The 15553-nt window shown below is 55.3% G+C and overlaps 1 protein-coding gene across 26 annotated transcripts in view; it reads right to left on the reverse strand.

Annotated features, from left to right (window-relative positions):
- TRPM2 (transient receptor potential cation channel subfamily M member 2) overlaps positions 1-15553 on the reverse strand; it is a 60117-nt gene that overhangs the window by 13299 nt on the left and 31265 nt on the right. For 20 of the 26 annotated variants that reach the window (XR_004623488.1, XR_004623489.1, XR_859525.3 and 17 more), the window contains 11 exons: positions 13565-13686; positions 12992-13345; positions 10450-10587; positions 9010-9139; positions 8714-8859; positions 8113-8225; positions 7338-7551; positions 6470-6588; positions 5860-5992; positions 5262-5433; positions 1078-1261 (listed from right to left, as the gene is read on the reverse strand). Coding sequence is in view for 23 of the 26 variants with exons in the window: in XM_034654690.1 (XP_034510581.1) it covers positions 1078-1261; positions 5262-5433; positions 5860-5992; positions 6470-6588; positions 7338-7551; positions 8113-8225; positions 8714-8859; positions 9010-9139; positions 10450-10587; positions 12992-13345; positions 13565-13686 (1825 nt within the window). In the remaining 3 variants the exon portion in view is untranslated. The other 6 variants (XM_034654725.1, XM_034654758.1, XM_034654766.1 and 3 more) reach the window with 4 other exon arrangements.

A 15553-nucleotide genomic window follows, 5' to 3' on the forward strand; every position in this document is an offset into this window, starting at 1 on the left:
GGGTCGGGGGCCGGGGGGCGGCCCATGAAAAGCAAACACACAGCACCCGGGAGGGCAGTGCCCAGTGCAGACGGAGACCAGCCTCGGGGCTCTGAGCTTCCTGGGAGCCGTGGTCAGGAAGAAGACCTGGATTTCAGACGCTACAAACCTTGTTAGCAGACAAAACAAGGCAGAGGACTGTTGGGGGGAGGACAGTGTCCTGGCGTTTGACTAAGTCTAAACCACTTCATCTGTTGACTCTAACACACAGAAGGGACAGGATCTTCAAGGGCAGACGTGGTTCATCTCCGCACACTTGTCATCTAGCCGATAGGCTTTGGAGGGCTGTCCAATGCCAGGGAAGCCCCCGACGGGGCGGGAGAGAAAGACACCCACCCAGACCAGGAACGCAAGGGATCCCGTGGCTGACCCCCCTTGGGTCCTGTTCGGACTTTGTACATGGAGGACGAATACAGGTCATCCCATATCGGAAGGGCCGCGTTCTTAGTAAGTGCTGGCCCGCGCTTCTCCGCATCGAGACGTGACCTCGGCCAGGCCGCCTGGCTTCCACGCCCAGCTCCCCTGTTTGCAAAGTGAAAGGTCTGCACAGGGGTCATCAGTCGGGGTTTCAGTCGGTGACACGTCTGCCTTCGGCTCAGGTCATGATCTCAGGGTCCTGGGACCGAGTCCCACATCGGGCTCCCTGCTCAGTGGGGAGCCTGCTTCTTCCTCTCCCACTCCCCCTGCTTGTGTTCCCTCTCTCACTGGCTGTCTCTCTCTCCCTCAAATAAATAAATAAAATCTTAAGAAAGAAAGAAAGATCTGCACAGAAAGCTTTTATCCTCTGGATCTTATTCGTTTCCACAGCCTGTGATGTCGAATTTTCTCCACCAGGACAGAAGCCGAGCAAGGCTCAGGTGTTCCCTGCGAGCCCCGGGTGGGAATGCAAGCTATGCCCCGGGCCCGCAGGAGGCTCGCTCCCCTGTGAGCCCCCAGCCCGCGGGTGGCCTCTGCCCGGCAGGGACCAGGAGACAGGCCGTGCGCTGGGCTGAGCGAGGTGCCTCGGCGCACTCCGTCCACACGGCGGCCCGAACTCACTTGAACATGGCGATGAGAAGGTTTAGCAGCAGGATGTTGGTGAAGAGCAGGTAGAGGCAGAGCAGGGTGACCGTCAGCCACTCGGGGAAGGCGGGCTCGTGCCGCACGGTGTCGCTCTCGGGGCACTTGGGCTTGTAGGGGTCGGTGCCATTGGGGCTGCACTGGTCCAGGCTGAAATTCACACCTGGGCGGGGGCGGGGGGGCAGGGAACAAAGAAACCACAGAGTCAGAGAGTCCTCGGGCCTGGACGCCCCCACGGCTGGCGGACCTCAGCTGTCAGCTCAGGCCCAGAGAGAGGCGTCCGTCTACACCCAAGTGTCGTCCGTGGGCTGGAAGCCCCTGGAGCCAGACCTGCGCTCCAGCCTAGCTCAGGCCCCTGCCCAGCACCCGGCCGACCCCTCCAGGGCACGTCCTGGACCCTGGGCAGGAGCCAGCCCCAGGACGGGTGACGCAGGCCCCAGCCACGAGAGCCCGGGGCCCTGAGAGAGAACTCAAACCGAGAAAATGAACGATTATCATAATGAGAAGGGAGGCAGGGGGAGGGAACCATGTGGCACCTGCCCCGTGCTGACCTACGCAACACGGGGGGGCAAACCGAAGTGTAGTCCCACATTTGTAGCAAAGTGAAGGGCACAGAAGATAATAAAACATAAATATATGTCCAGCTTGTATCAAAAAACTCCCAAGGAGGCATACCTAGTGGCAGTTAATGGCAGTTAACCCTGGGAAATGGGATTACGGACAACGTTATTCTTTATGCTTATTTTGGATTTCACATTTTTTTCAACGAGCATGCAATATTTGTTAAAAACTGGAAGTCTGACTGTCCACTGCCCTGTACCCATTTTGCCAATCCCCTCCCCCCACAAGCATGCACTGGTAAGGAGAAGAAAGAGCCCAAATCCGTAACAGAACCTTCCACTTTAGCAAACTGAAAGAAAGGAAAGCAAACTGAACCCAACGCAAGCAGAAGGAAGGAAATAGGAAAGATCATAACGCACATAAATTAAAGAGAGAATACAAAAACAATAAAGAAAATCAATAAAACCAAAATTTGGTTCTTGGAAAAGATCAAGAAGATTACAACCCTCTACCTAGACTGATCAAGGGGAAAAAAGTTTCAAATTGCTCAAGTTATAATCGAAAGAGAAAACATTACTACCAACCCGACAAAAATAAAAAGAACTGTAAGGCAATACTGCAGAACTGTGTGCCAGCAAAATAGATGGCTTAGAGAAATGGGCAAACTCCGAGAAAGAGACCAAATGCCAGAGGTGACTGATGAAGATATGGGAAGTACAAACAGACCTCTAACAGGCAAAAAGATAGAAGTAATAATTTAAGATTTCGAACAAAGAATAGTTCAGGCCCAGATGGCTTCACTTGTGAATTCTACTGAATGTTTGAAGAATTAAAACCAATCCTTCACAAACTTTTCCAAAATATGAAGGAGGGAATACTGCTAACTCGTTCTATGAGGCCAGTATCGCCCTGATACCAAAACCAGACAAAGACAAAACTACGACCAATGCCCTTTATGAACACAGATGCAAAAACGCTCTCCAAAATGCCGGCAAATAGAATCCGGCAACACATGAAAAGAATTACACACCATGACCGACTGAGATATAGCTCAGGAATGCAGAGTTAGCTTTACATCTGGAAATCAATTAATATAACACACCATATTAATAACATGAAGAACAAAAATCATGTAAACATTTCAACAGGTGCAGGAAAAGCGTCTGACAAAATTTTATATGCTTTTACAATAAAAGCCCTCAAAAAATCAGGGATAGAAGGGTGCTTCTTCACTCTAATGAAGGATATTTACAAAAATCCCCACAAGTGAATATCATACTTAATAGTGAAAGAATGAAGGCTTCGCCCTCTAAGATCAGGAACAACATAAAGATGTTTGTTCTGGACTCTTCTATTCAATGTTCTACCAGGAGTTCTAGCTAGGATAATGAAGCAAGAAAAAGAAATAAAGGTATCGGGTGGGAAAGGAACAAGTAAAAGCATCTCTATTTTCTAGAGGGCATGATCTTGTATATAGTAAATCCCGAGGAATCCACTAAAAAACTGTGAGAGCTGTAAAGAAGTTCAGCACGGTTTCAGGATACAAGATCAACATGCAAATATAGCGTATTTCTATACACTAGCAATAAAAGATCCAAAAATGAAATTAATTATATAATTCTACCTACAATAACCTGAAAAAGAATAAAAATCTTAAGAATGAACTTAAAAGGAGCGTAACTCACACACTGAAAAATATTAAACATTGTTGAAAGAAATTAAAGATCTAAATAAGCAGAGAGGCATCCCATGCTCACAGTCAAAATCTTAGATGCCTTTTGGAGAAATTGAGAAGCTGATCCAAAAATTCATGTGGCTCCAAGGGACCCAGAGGCCAAAGCAACCTTGAAAAAGAAGAACAAAGCTGAAGGACTCACATGTCCTGATTGTGAAACTTAACTACAAAGTTACAGTCACCAAGACTGTCTGGTGTTGGCACAAGAGCAGAAATACAGATCAACAGAATAGAGTTGAGAGTCTATAGATAAACTCTTTCATTAATGGTCAGTTGATTTTCGACAAGGAGGCCAAGACAATTCAATGGGGAGAAATCGTCTTTTCAGCACATGGTGTTGAACAACTGGAAATTTGCATGCAAAAGAATGGCCCTTACCTCACACTGTATAAAAAATTAGTTTAAGTAGCTCAAAGGCCAAAAGTAAGAATGAAAGCTATTACTTCTGGAATAACAACACAGACATAAGTCTTCACGACCTTGGGTCAGGCATCGGTTCTGAGAGTCAATGCCAAAACACAAATGATAAAAGTGATTGATAAGGTGGACTTCATCAAAATTAGAAACTTTTGTGCTTTGAAGGACACGATCAAGAAAGTGACAAGATGACCCGCAGAATACATTGGTAAATCATATATATGAGAAGGGACTGGTGTCTATACATAAAGAATTCTCATAACTCAATAAGAAAGAAAAATAATCCACTTGAGAAATGGGCCAATGAGAAGAGTAGACATTTCTTCAGAGAAGACATCTGAACGGCTCTGCAGGCACATGAAGAGATGTTCCACATCATTCGCCATCAGGGAAATGAAAATCAGAGCCACAATGAAATGCACTTCACACCCACTGGGATGGCTAGAAGCAGAAAGAAAGACGATGACAATCCAGACAGAATGTGGAAATTGGAGTCCTCATGTAAGTTGCTGGTGGGGGCATAAAATAGAGGGCAGCTGCCATAGAAAATAGTTTGGATGGTTCTCAAAAAGTTAAACACAGACTTAGCATATAACCCAACAGGTATACATTCCAGTCCCAGATATATATCCAAGAGAGATGAAAACATACGCCCACACAAAAACTTTAAAAAAAACTTATAAGTAACTGTTCATAGCAATGTTATTCGTAACACCCAAAAAGTAGAAACAATGCATGTTCACCAACTCATAAATGCATTAAAAAAATGTGGTCTAACCATATGATGGAGTGTTATTTAGCAATAAAAGGGAATTAAATACTGATGCAGGCTACAATATGGATAAGTCTTGAAACTGTTACGCTAAGAAAAAAACAAGACACAAAGATTATATATTATATAATCCAATTTATATGAAATGTCCAGCAAAGACAAATTGTACAGATGGAAAATACATTAGAGGTTGCCAAAGGTTGGGGGGATGGGGAGTGACTGCTAATGGGTGTCTTTGGTGGGTGATGCAAATGTTCTAAAATTAGATCCTGTAAGTACACTAAACCACTAAAGCACACATTTTATACACATGAGCTTCACAGTATGTGAATTATATCTCAATGAAGCTGTTGAAAAGAAAAAACTTAGTATACAGAAAGGATTCTCCCCGTCTAGAGAAGGAGGGATAGCCTGGCATGCAGTATGGGGGAGGAGTGCCAGCTGGTGCCCCAGAGTCCCCGGCCACACCCTTGGCCCACCTGGGATCTCAGCACAGCTTCGAGGTAGAGCTCAGTCTCACCCCACCCCACTGATGCCAACCCCCCTCAACCGAGCATCGCATGCCTGTCTCTTTGCCACGTGGTCACTTGGGGAGCTGCCACCCCCGTCCCTCTGCCTCCATCCTTCTATAAGCTTTGCAGGCGCCCTCGCTGGAGGTGTCAGCGCCCCGTGTCCTACCGTCAATGTAAGCCGGCATCTGCCCGAAGATGGTGAGGTACGACTGGTAGATGACCCCCCGGAAGATCCAGTCCACCCGGCTCTCGTTGTGGATGAGGATGGCCTGCTTGGCCACCCCAAAAGACACCACCCACACCGCCAACAGGAAGAGGAAGAAGAAGACGTCCTTCATCTGCAGAGACAGGGTGGCCCCAGCTGCAGCCGCGCACCCACATGCGCCCCCTCCCCCCACCCCCGGGTTGTACGCTCTGCAGTAGTGTGCAGAGCCTCTGATGCCCAGGGCAGGGATGCAGGGGCCCACGGTCCTGGGCCTGCCCCCATATCCTAACAGGGCTCTGGGCACCACATGATGCATAGGAGGGGCTGGATGCGACTGTGACCCACAGAGGGGAGTGTCAGGAGCTGTGATAGGGATAACGAATGAGCTGTGGAGATCAGGGAAGGCTGCCTGGAAGAGGTGACATACAGAAAAGGACCTGAGACAAGCATGCTGGGGTTGGGAGCCTGAGGGCAAAGCAGGGACGTGGGGACCTGGCGGTGTGCTCCAGCCCTGGGGCACCTCACTTGCAGCCGGCGCAGGACGGGCTCATTCCCTTACCATCCGCTTCACGATGATTATCTTGGGCCCCAGCGTCTTACTGATGGTAAAAATGTGCATCAGCCGGAGGCAGAACATGATGAAGTCCAGAGAGAGGATGACGCGCCCGGAGTACAGCAGCCCGGGGATGAGCCTGCCCAAGGTGGATCAATGCCCCTCAGCTCGCTGCTCCCGGAGCCGGCCCCCAGCTGCCCGCCCACCTGCCCAAGCCCACATGTGGCCCTGGAGGCCTCTGGACCCCAAAGTACTAAAAATGGGGTATGAGCTCACGGGCCAGAGCCTCCAGGGAGATGTGTTCTCCAGAAACGTCCGGAAGCCCAGCCCTGGGCAGGGTGGGGAGGCCATGCAGACCTCTTGGGAAGCAGCGTGGCTGGTCCTTCTTGCTTCGTGGAGAAAGGGACGATGGCGGGGATGCACGTGGCCCCGGTGGGCAGCGGAGCGGCCCGGGGTCACAGCGGGAGTGCCGGCGGGGGCACTGGGCTGCAGATACGCAGCCACCTAGGGGGGCACCTCCTCTGCCCCTCCAACAGTCCCGGGGGGGGTCCCCCCGCCAGACAGACAGCAAACGTGCCCGCCAACAGGGACACCCAGAGGAGACGGGGCCACTCACCTGCAGGTCAGTCCTGCTATGAAGAGCAAGATGGCACCGATGTCCAGTTTATTCCAGAAGTCGCTGATGTACAGGAGCGCCACCTTCCTGAGCCCGAACTCGTCGGGGTCATAGAAGAGCTGAGTGAAGACACGGGTCATTGGGGCCTGGCTGGCATCACCATCGTCGCCAGAGCAAAAGGACACTTGCTCCTTCCCAGACAGCGAGGCTTGCCGGGGAGGGGACAGATGTCCTCCATCCCTGGGCCCCAGTGGGAGAGGAGCCTCAGGCAGGGATGTTGCTGGGCCGCCCTGAGCCCGCCCTCCGACCAACCACAGCCCTGCTCAACCCGCGGATGCGTGTGTGTTCTTGGGGCAGTCCGTCCTCTGTCAGGAGCCAGCCAGCTCCCACCGGACACCAGGACCCCGAGAGGGGTGGGACCATGGCAGCCCTGGACCCTGGCAGCCGGGTGGGTTGGGCAGACGGTCCCATGGGTCCCTTCTGGAGAGGGTCAGACTCAGGAAGAAGGACACATGTGACCTCCATTCTAGGGCTGCCACCTTTGAGGCTGGGGCTTTGCCTCTGGGTGGGGGTCTGGCTTCAGGAGGCTGTGCAGCCAGAGGAAAGCAGGGGAGAGGCCAGCGGGATAGCACTGCCCCGCACCTGCTTCCCGCACCTGCCCCCGCACCTGCCTCCCAGGAGCTCTGATGCCAGCCCAGGCCCTGGCAGTGGTGTCTGGGTGCTTGGTGAGCCCACTGTGAGCCCACCCATGAAAATGACCTGGCTGCCGGTCCCAGGGCCGGGCGCTCCCAGGTGGGGTTGGGGGCCAGAGGACAGTCCACGTGGGTTGGGGGTGTGGGGAAGTGGGGAAGGGGGCGGGTGGGCGCACCTGCCGCAGCTCCTCACACACCAGGGAGAAGAGCCAGAAGTGGATGAGATACTCGCAGCACGAGGGTGTGGGCTGGAAGTCCACCATGAGCACATAGGCGAAGAGGCACAGGAACGCAAAGTAGGACAAGATGTTCAGGTGGAAGATGACCACAGGCGCGTTGAAGAAGGCGCGGACCCGAAGCAGGCCCCTCCTGGCCTGCAGCTTCCTCTCCCTGCAGGGCAGATGCCGGGGGGTGGAGATGGCAAGGCTGTGAGGGACCTGAAAGCCCGAAGGACCTCTGCCTCCCGCAAGGAGTGGGGACAAAGTGCTCATGTGTTCACATCACATGGCAGAGACAGAAGCGCTGGGACACAGCCTGGGTCCATGCAGCCCGAGGGCCCTGCGTACGCAGCCACGTACAGGACTCCACCAGACGGCTCCACGTAAGGGAGGACCCTGAAAGAGCCCTTTGGCTCTGGTTTCACTAGGACTGAAACGAAATGCATGGCTATAGCGGGTGCTCCGCCCAGGGCAAGCGCGCCGTGTCAGGTGGTGACAGCACAGGGCAGGTGCTGAGCCCATGATGGGTGCTTTGTCACAGCAGATGCTCAGCACACAGTGGGTGCTTCACACAGGTGGGGGCCCTCCCTCTGCTTCCTGCCCGCACGCCTGTCTACCACTGTAGGGCCCGGGGGCAGCCATCGGGACAGGCGTGACTTGCCCCCTGCAAGCACATTGGAAGGAAGGTGCGAGGCCCAGGCCCCTGCCCACAGCCCAGCGGCCAGGCTGCTACCTGAAGGAGATGAGGTTGGAGTAGAGCAGCGGGAAGACCAGCATACACAGGATCACCCGCCAGAGCCCGTTGTCCACGCACAGCTGGCCCCACCACACCTTGGTGAGAAAGGCCTGTGGACAGAGGAGGCCAGAATAGTGGGTGCCCGGGGCCCCCCCGAGGGTGAACGACGTGCCTGCCCCTTGCGAAGTGCCAGCATGCTCCCTAGCACAGTGCTCTGAGCCCCCGGCCACGCCACGCGGTGGGCAGTGCAGGACAGACAGACGCCGTCATCTGCCGGCTGAGGGAGAGGCTCCCGGTGGGCAGGGCCAGGCCAGCCTCTCCCAGAGGTATGAGCCGGGGCCACCCGGAGGACTGCAGGCTCCCAGGCAGGAACACCCCCATGGGGGTGAGCTTCACAACCCACCACCCACTCTCTCTTAGCGTCAGTTTCCTGACCTGCAAAATGGGAGGGGAGCACACGACCACAGGCCAGGCCCTGTCCCCGGGTCCCCGGGGGCCACAGCACAGGGACCTGTGTGCCTGTACGTGAGTGGGAGGCTGTGTCCGCGCCTGCAGCCCCATGGGGAGCTCTTCCTGGAAGTGAGTCTCAGAAGGTCACCTGGATGCCTCCGTGAGACACGAACTTCATGTCCTTGGCCTCCAGGGCCAGCTGCAGGCAAGTGGTCTTCCCCCAGGCCTCTGACACACGGGTCAGCAGTTTCTGAGCTCTCTCCTCGTCCTTCCGGTAGCACTCAGTGAACACCCCTGGCAGAAAGAAGATCCATGTCGACCCGGGGACAGCGTCAGGGCGTGGCTCCTCCAGAAGCCACGGTCCAGGCAGGACCAGGGACAAGGACTCTGGGGCCGCGTGGGAGGGACTGAGCCGTGGGTCAAGGCCACCGCCCATGAGCTCACCAATGGCTCTGTGCTCATACTCGTCGGCGAGCGCCAGCATCTCCTCCAAGCTGTCCGTGTCCTCCTCCTCCTTGGACAGCTCCTTCAGGATCTTGCTGCAGGCCAAGGCTGCCACAATGCAGTCCTGGCTCTGGGCACCAGGGAAGCCACCATGAGGACCCGGACGGTCCAGCCCAGGAACCCCAGACACACTGCCCGGGGCTGATGAGAACAGAGGCCTCACAGCAGCACAAGCCACTGGTGACTACTAGTCACACCCCTGTCCGTATAAACCACTTGGGTCACCCCAGATCAGTAGGTGAGCCTGAGCCTGTGGCCCAGTCTCCTGCACTGGCCAGTGGGAGAGGTCTGCTTGCCCACCCAGAGCACGGCCCTGACGGCATGAGTCCAAGCACTCCTGGGCATCTGGTCGACCCCAGGCATGGGGCTAAAGGGCAGAAATGGGACCAGGTCCACACAAGTCCCCCTCAGGCTCTGGGCACCCTGCCTCAGTGGCTCTGCCAGTCCCAGGCACGAGGATGCTGAGAAAATCTCAACAGAGGCTCTCAAAGCACAGCCCAGAGGCACTGTCTGGCCCAGGACAAGGGGCTGGTTGCAGAGCCTGGAAATCTTTGGTCCTCCTGTGCACCGAGCCCCACAGAGCACACCCGAGGCCCCAGTCAGGCCCAGCTCTGCCCCTGACCCACCGTGAGCCTTGGGAGAGGACCAGCCTCCCAGAACCACGGAGAGGGTGGAAGCCCCAGTGCCTCTGTGGGTCCCACTGGGGAGGGGGCCGACTCCACAAAAGCAATTTGGAAATGCCAACGCTGAGAAGTAGGGGGTCTCTCTGAGAAAAAAAGACACTTTAATTCCCTTTAAGAAGAGAATCTGCTTGAAGTAAAGGAGAACCACGTGTGGGGGACTTGGGCCTGGCACGTCCTCCATCATGACCATGAAGCTGCCCACAGCCAAGTGACAAGGGAGTTGAGGGCTGGTGTCCCCAACAGCCCACAAAGCGGCTCAGGGAGGGCACATGCGGGGCTGGCTCCCATCGCAGCAACAGACTGTCTCTGTTGAGACCTAATGGTCGGTGGAAGGAGATGAAGCCCCTCCAGGGGTGCCCCTGCCTGCAGAGTCTCCACCCAGCACGTCGGCCATGCTGCAGGTGCCGACCCACCGGAACCTACCGCGTGGGCTGCGGAGGGTGGCTGCCCCCAGCGGGGCCTGCATGCTGAGCCTCCACCCAGACAGCACACTCCCCTAAAATGCTTTCCTTGCCTGAGCCAGGCTGTCTGTTCTCCAACACTGGGCACCCTGGGTCCCTTCTGGGGTCATGGACACCTGCCGCCCTCCCTCCAAAGCCACACGCTCCTCTCCTCGCCGTTGGCACAGGGTTTTCTGGCTGGAGCCCTGTCACTGGTCCACACACAGCCATGCATCTTGAGAAACAGGTCTAGTTACCTGCGCCCAGATGATTTCTGCCAGCTCCCGACGGTTCTGGATGATGGCCCAAATGAGAAGATCACGGACCGGGTCCATGGTGAAGGCCACATGTCCTGATGAACGCTTGTAGAGGGACCGGAGACTCACTCCCTGCATCTGGTGAGCAATGGACATTCAGAACCTCTCCTAGGTCCCCACTAGCATCAGTATCCCCAGGCGGGCCTGTTGACGGTGCAGGTCCCGAGCACCCCCACGCCTTCCCAGAACCACTCTCCCTAGGGCCCGAGCCCCCCCACACCTTCTCAGAACCACTCTCCCTAGGGCCCGAGCCCCCCCACACCTTCCCAGAACCACTCTCCCTAGGGCTCGAGCCTCCCCACACCTTCTCAGAACCACTCTCCCTAGAATCCGAGCCCCCGCACACCTTCCCAGGACCACTCTCCCTAGGGCTCGAGCCCCCCCACACCTTCTCAGAACCACTCTCCCTAGGGCTCGAGCCTCCCCACACCTTCTCAGAACCACTCTCCCTAGGGCCCAAGCCCCCCACACCTTCCCAGAACCACTGTCCCTGGAGGGTGAGCCCTGCAACCTGCATTTCCAGCAACACCTTAGACCGATCTCATGCACACTGGAGTTGTAAAACCATCACTCTGGAGACACGTAGAAACATTCCGAAAGTGGAATACCCAGCTAACTCCGCTACCAATGATTGTAGCCTCTTGTTCACACGCCAGGCACCTCAAGCTTCCTTAGTCTCGTCTGATGGCATCGAAGCCCTTTTGTGAGGCCAACTTCTGGCACAGAGTGGGTTGCAGATGTGTGGCTGTGAGCTCCTTGAGGGAATCTACACCGCGTCTCCCGCAGAGAAGTCCGACACGAAAGGGCCGGACAGACAAGGATTACACGTGTGCAGGAGGGCACCTCCCCCAGACACACTCGGTTCACACAGTGACTCAGGAATCCAGCTTCCTGCCCATGGATCAGAAAACACCCACTCAGACAGTCTGGAAGCAATTTCCAGAAGTGAGAACACATTCCCCACAGCACATGCAAAATTCCACTTTCTGTAAATGACTTTAGAAATTTCCTGAAGGCTTGACTTTATATTAAAAGAAATTAGTTGATAAACTAAATAAATTACAGACGTGGCTAACTGTGAGCTTCCACTCTGGCCCTTCTCAAAGGGTCTCTTCCATACGCTGGAATCGAGAAGAGCAGAATCGTGCATACACAACACCAAGCCACAACCACACCTTTCTCAGTGGTCAGACACGGCTCACCTGGGACAATGGATGAATTTGAAAACCTGAAGAAGGGGAAATTTTTCTACCAGAAATAAAAACCAAATCTGATCGTAGAACACATAGAAAACCTAAACTGAGAAATTATCAGAAAAGAAACTGAGAAAGTTCTCAGAGCTACTACCCAAAAAGGCCCTGAGCCCTGAGGGACTCACAGAAGGGCCTGCCGAGCTCGTAAGAACAGTGAACTCCAGCCACACAGACTGTTCCAGAGCAAAGAAAGAAGGAAGGTTTCCCAGTGGTTTTCGCAAGGATAACATAAAGCTGATCCTGGACCCTGACAAAGATAGCTTCCAAAATAAAACCACAATCAAAGGCTCAAATATTCCGAGGCAAAAACTGTGAAAATATTGGCAACATAATCCAGCATCATACTAAACACATGTCACACTGCAATCAAGTTGAGATCAAAACAGGAATGAAAATGTTTTGCTATCGGGAAATCTATTAAAATAATTCAGCAAAGTCATAGGTGAAAGAACAACAGTTCAAATTCTCAAAAGGCACCTGACGAAACTCAGCACTTGGGCTCCGTTTTAAAAGCTTCAAGAAACTGGCAGGTGGATACATGCTAACATAATGCAAAAGCTGGCCTCACCCTTAGCGCTGAGATACTGCGGGATTCCCAACAAATACGGGCAGAGACTAGAATATGACTTCCCCCTGCTGCAGTGCACGTGCTGGGCACCCTCACAGTGATGCCGTGGAATCCTGCCGACCTGACTACGTGCCGGCTGGGACTGGGGTACAAGGCACGAGGGGGACCATTTTCCCTGCATAACCTTTTGTACTGTTTGAGATTTTTAGGAAGGGAAAAGGATGGACTGAAATGTGTCCCCAGACTTTGCATGTTGAAGCCCCAGCTCCTAAAGTGACTGTATTTGGAGACAGGGCGTCTAAGGAGGTGATCCGGGTCATAGGTTGTGGCCCTGATCTGCTAGGACCGGTGTTTGCCCCCTGTAACTCTCGACGTGCCCACCGAACAAAGACCACGTGTGGACGTGACAAGAAGGCGGCCGTCCTCCAGCCAGGAAGAGAGGCCCCACTGACGCCCCGACCGCGGACTTCAGCCTCCAGACTGTGCGAGACTAAACATCTGTTGTTTAAGCCGCGCGGTCTGTGGTATTTTGTGATGATAGGGAGCATACTTCTTTTCCAGTAAAAATAAAAGACCACCTCTTTAAACAGAAGCGCTAAGGACCCAGCAGCGGCCCGGCTCCCAGGCCAGGCGGGGCGGGGGCCACGTCACCAGCACGCACGTTGAACTTGATGTTTGGCACGGAGAGCGGGAGCCGGGGCCGGTCGCCAGTCCGGGGCCGGGGGTACAGTGGCTGCGTGAAGTCCCCCAGGAGCTCCCGGAGCACCTGGGCCACGTGGTGCATTTGCACGCGGGGGGCCATGGGCCCGCACGCCGGCTGCTCGGACTCCTCGGCCAGCACCTTCTGGAGCTTGCTGTGGAACAGGCAGGAGGGGTCCAGGTGCTGGTACAGGTAGAGCAGGGTGTCCCACGTGACGAGCTCCTTCAGCCGCACCCCGTTCTCCAGGAAGAGCTTCACGAATTCGGGCTTGTTGGAGATGAGGGCCGCCATCATCACGGGGTGCAGCTCTGAAGGCTGAGAGAGAGCACCGTGGGGCGCACGCCTTGCACACCCTGATCTCGGGGCCGCTGGAGACGCGGAGTGCTGGTGTCTCCGATTCGGGAAGGGAGGAAGTGGCCCGGAGCGCTCTCCACCAGGGCGAGGGCCGGGGCCTAGACAGAGGCCACTCTCCAGGGCCTGTCCTTGCTCCTGCAGGCCAACAAGGCCCTCCACGGGGCCGCCCAGAAGCCCTACCTTCCACTGCCGCTCGTCAGAGAAGATCTCGCTCCGGGCGATGTCCACGCGGTTCCACGCCACCGCTAACTTCAGCTGGTGGTCCCAGTTCTCGTGGCCAAAGTAGTCATGGCTCCGAGAGGCTGCAGGTAGAAGGGACTCACGTCAAGGGAGCACCGGTCTGGGCCTCAAAGCCAGTCCCTGCCATTCGATAAAGTCAGACAGGGAGGCACCTGTCACCAACCCTGGTCTCTCCGTGAATTTGACTGAAGAGCGTGCCCAGCCGCAAAATCCCCCACCCCCTCCCCCCACCTTCATGAAGACATGTTTCCTTTCAGTGCTGGAAACAGACTCTCTGGGTTTGGGGCATCACTCTGGCTCACCCCCGCCCCTCGCCCGGTCAAGCCCCTCAGCCCCCAAGTTTATAGAAAACAGTCTCGGATGGGCAGGCGTTTCTGCAGGAACATTCAAAAGTTACACCTGCACACGTGGTCACTTCCCTTTCCCGCCTTGACCAACACCAGAGCTCAGCCAGGCTCTCGCTGCGGGCATTCTGCCAACGAGGTCCTGCTCTCTCTTGCTGGCTCTCCGTCCTAAAGCATGGGTCGTTATTTGGAAAAGGAAACAGCACACACAGAAGCAATGTGAGGGGCAGTGCGGACACCTGAGCGTGGAGACCTGAGCGCGGACACCTGAGCATGGAGACCGGAGCGGGAAGGCTGTGTCCGCAGAGCTGCCACAGCGAAGCCTGCAGCCGTGGGGGGCAGAGAACAGGAGCCGTACAGGACAACACGGATCGATTAAGCTCCAGTAAAACCCAAGCCTTCCACTCGCCAAAGACACCTTGAAGGAACCAGGAAAGGGGGCCAGGACCCAAGAGAAAACACCCCTGGGCGTGTACCGAACAGAGGGTCTGTATCCGAGTCCATCAAGACCTCGACAACTCAAAAGGAGACGACAAACCAAATAAACGTGGACAGAAGACCCGAAAGGCTCGTCACTGGATGATACACATGGCCCACCAACCCAGGATGTCGGCCATCGGGGAGATGCAAATTCAAACGCACCGAGCTGTCCCTGCACACCCCCCCGGAGGGCGGACCACGCCGAGTGACGGTGACAACACTGAGCCACGGCAGCCCGCATCCACGCCTGGCGGCGGGGTACAGGGGGCCGACCTTGTTGGAAAACAGTTTGGCGGTTTCTTACCAAGTTAAACATACGCTTACCATGAAGAACCAGGAATTCCACATTCCTAGATGCGGACCCGAGAGAAATGGGAACAAAGAGCAGCTGTCGTTGTGACAGCCCCACACCAGTGGCAGCCTGCGTGTCCAGCCACACAGAGCGGGAAACGGGCGACGGTACCCCCGCGGTGGAGGACCACTCGCGGCAGAAAGGCACGGAGTTCCAAGATGTGTGACATATGGAAGAATCTCAAAACGTGGCCGGGAGCCGGAGAAGCAGACGCAGAGAGCACGGCACGTGGTCCCGTTTACGGGGGTCCAGCACAGGGAAGGCCGACTATACGGACGGAAAGCAGGTAAGTGGTTGCCCGAGGCCCAGAGAGGCACAGGGAGCCTTGGGGGGTGGGGGAAGTGTCCGGTGTCTGGGTGGGTGGGTACACGGCGGGGCATGCCTGTTACCATGCACACGGCGGTAAACCCCCCAGGAGGGGGGCTGTAGCTGTATGTCAGCTGTGCCTCCATAAAGCTGGTTTGTGAAAGGGGTTGTCACTGAGGAACCGTATGTGTGTGTGTTTCTCTTCTCTCATTTATAGTCACACAACAGGGTCCCTCTGTCTGAGTCCCTCTGCGTTTCTCCTGAACGACCAATTACAGCCTATCGCACTGTGTTGCTTCCAGGAACAAATGCGCCTCTGTCACTCCCCGCGACCCCGCTCTCCCCGGGCTGGGGCTCGCGGGCACCGTCCACGGGGTGCTGGACAGCACAGAGCTGGTACCAAACCAGCTTTCCCTAACTCCTCGCGGAGGCCGACATGCAAGGCTG

The sequence above is a fragment of the Ailuropoda melanoleuca genome, chromosome 1, assembly GCF_002007445.2.
Source record: "Ailuropoda melanoleuca isolate Jingjing chromosome 1, ASM200744v2, whole genome shotgun sequence".
In the NCBI taxonomy this organism is placed as follows: Eukaryota; Metazoa; Chordata; class Mammalia; order Carnivora; family Ursidae; genus Ailuropoda; species Ailuropoda melanoleuca.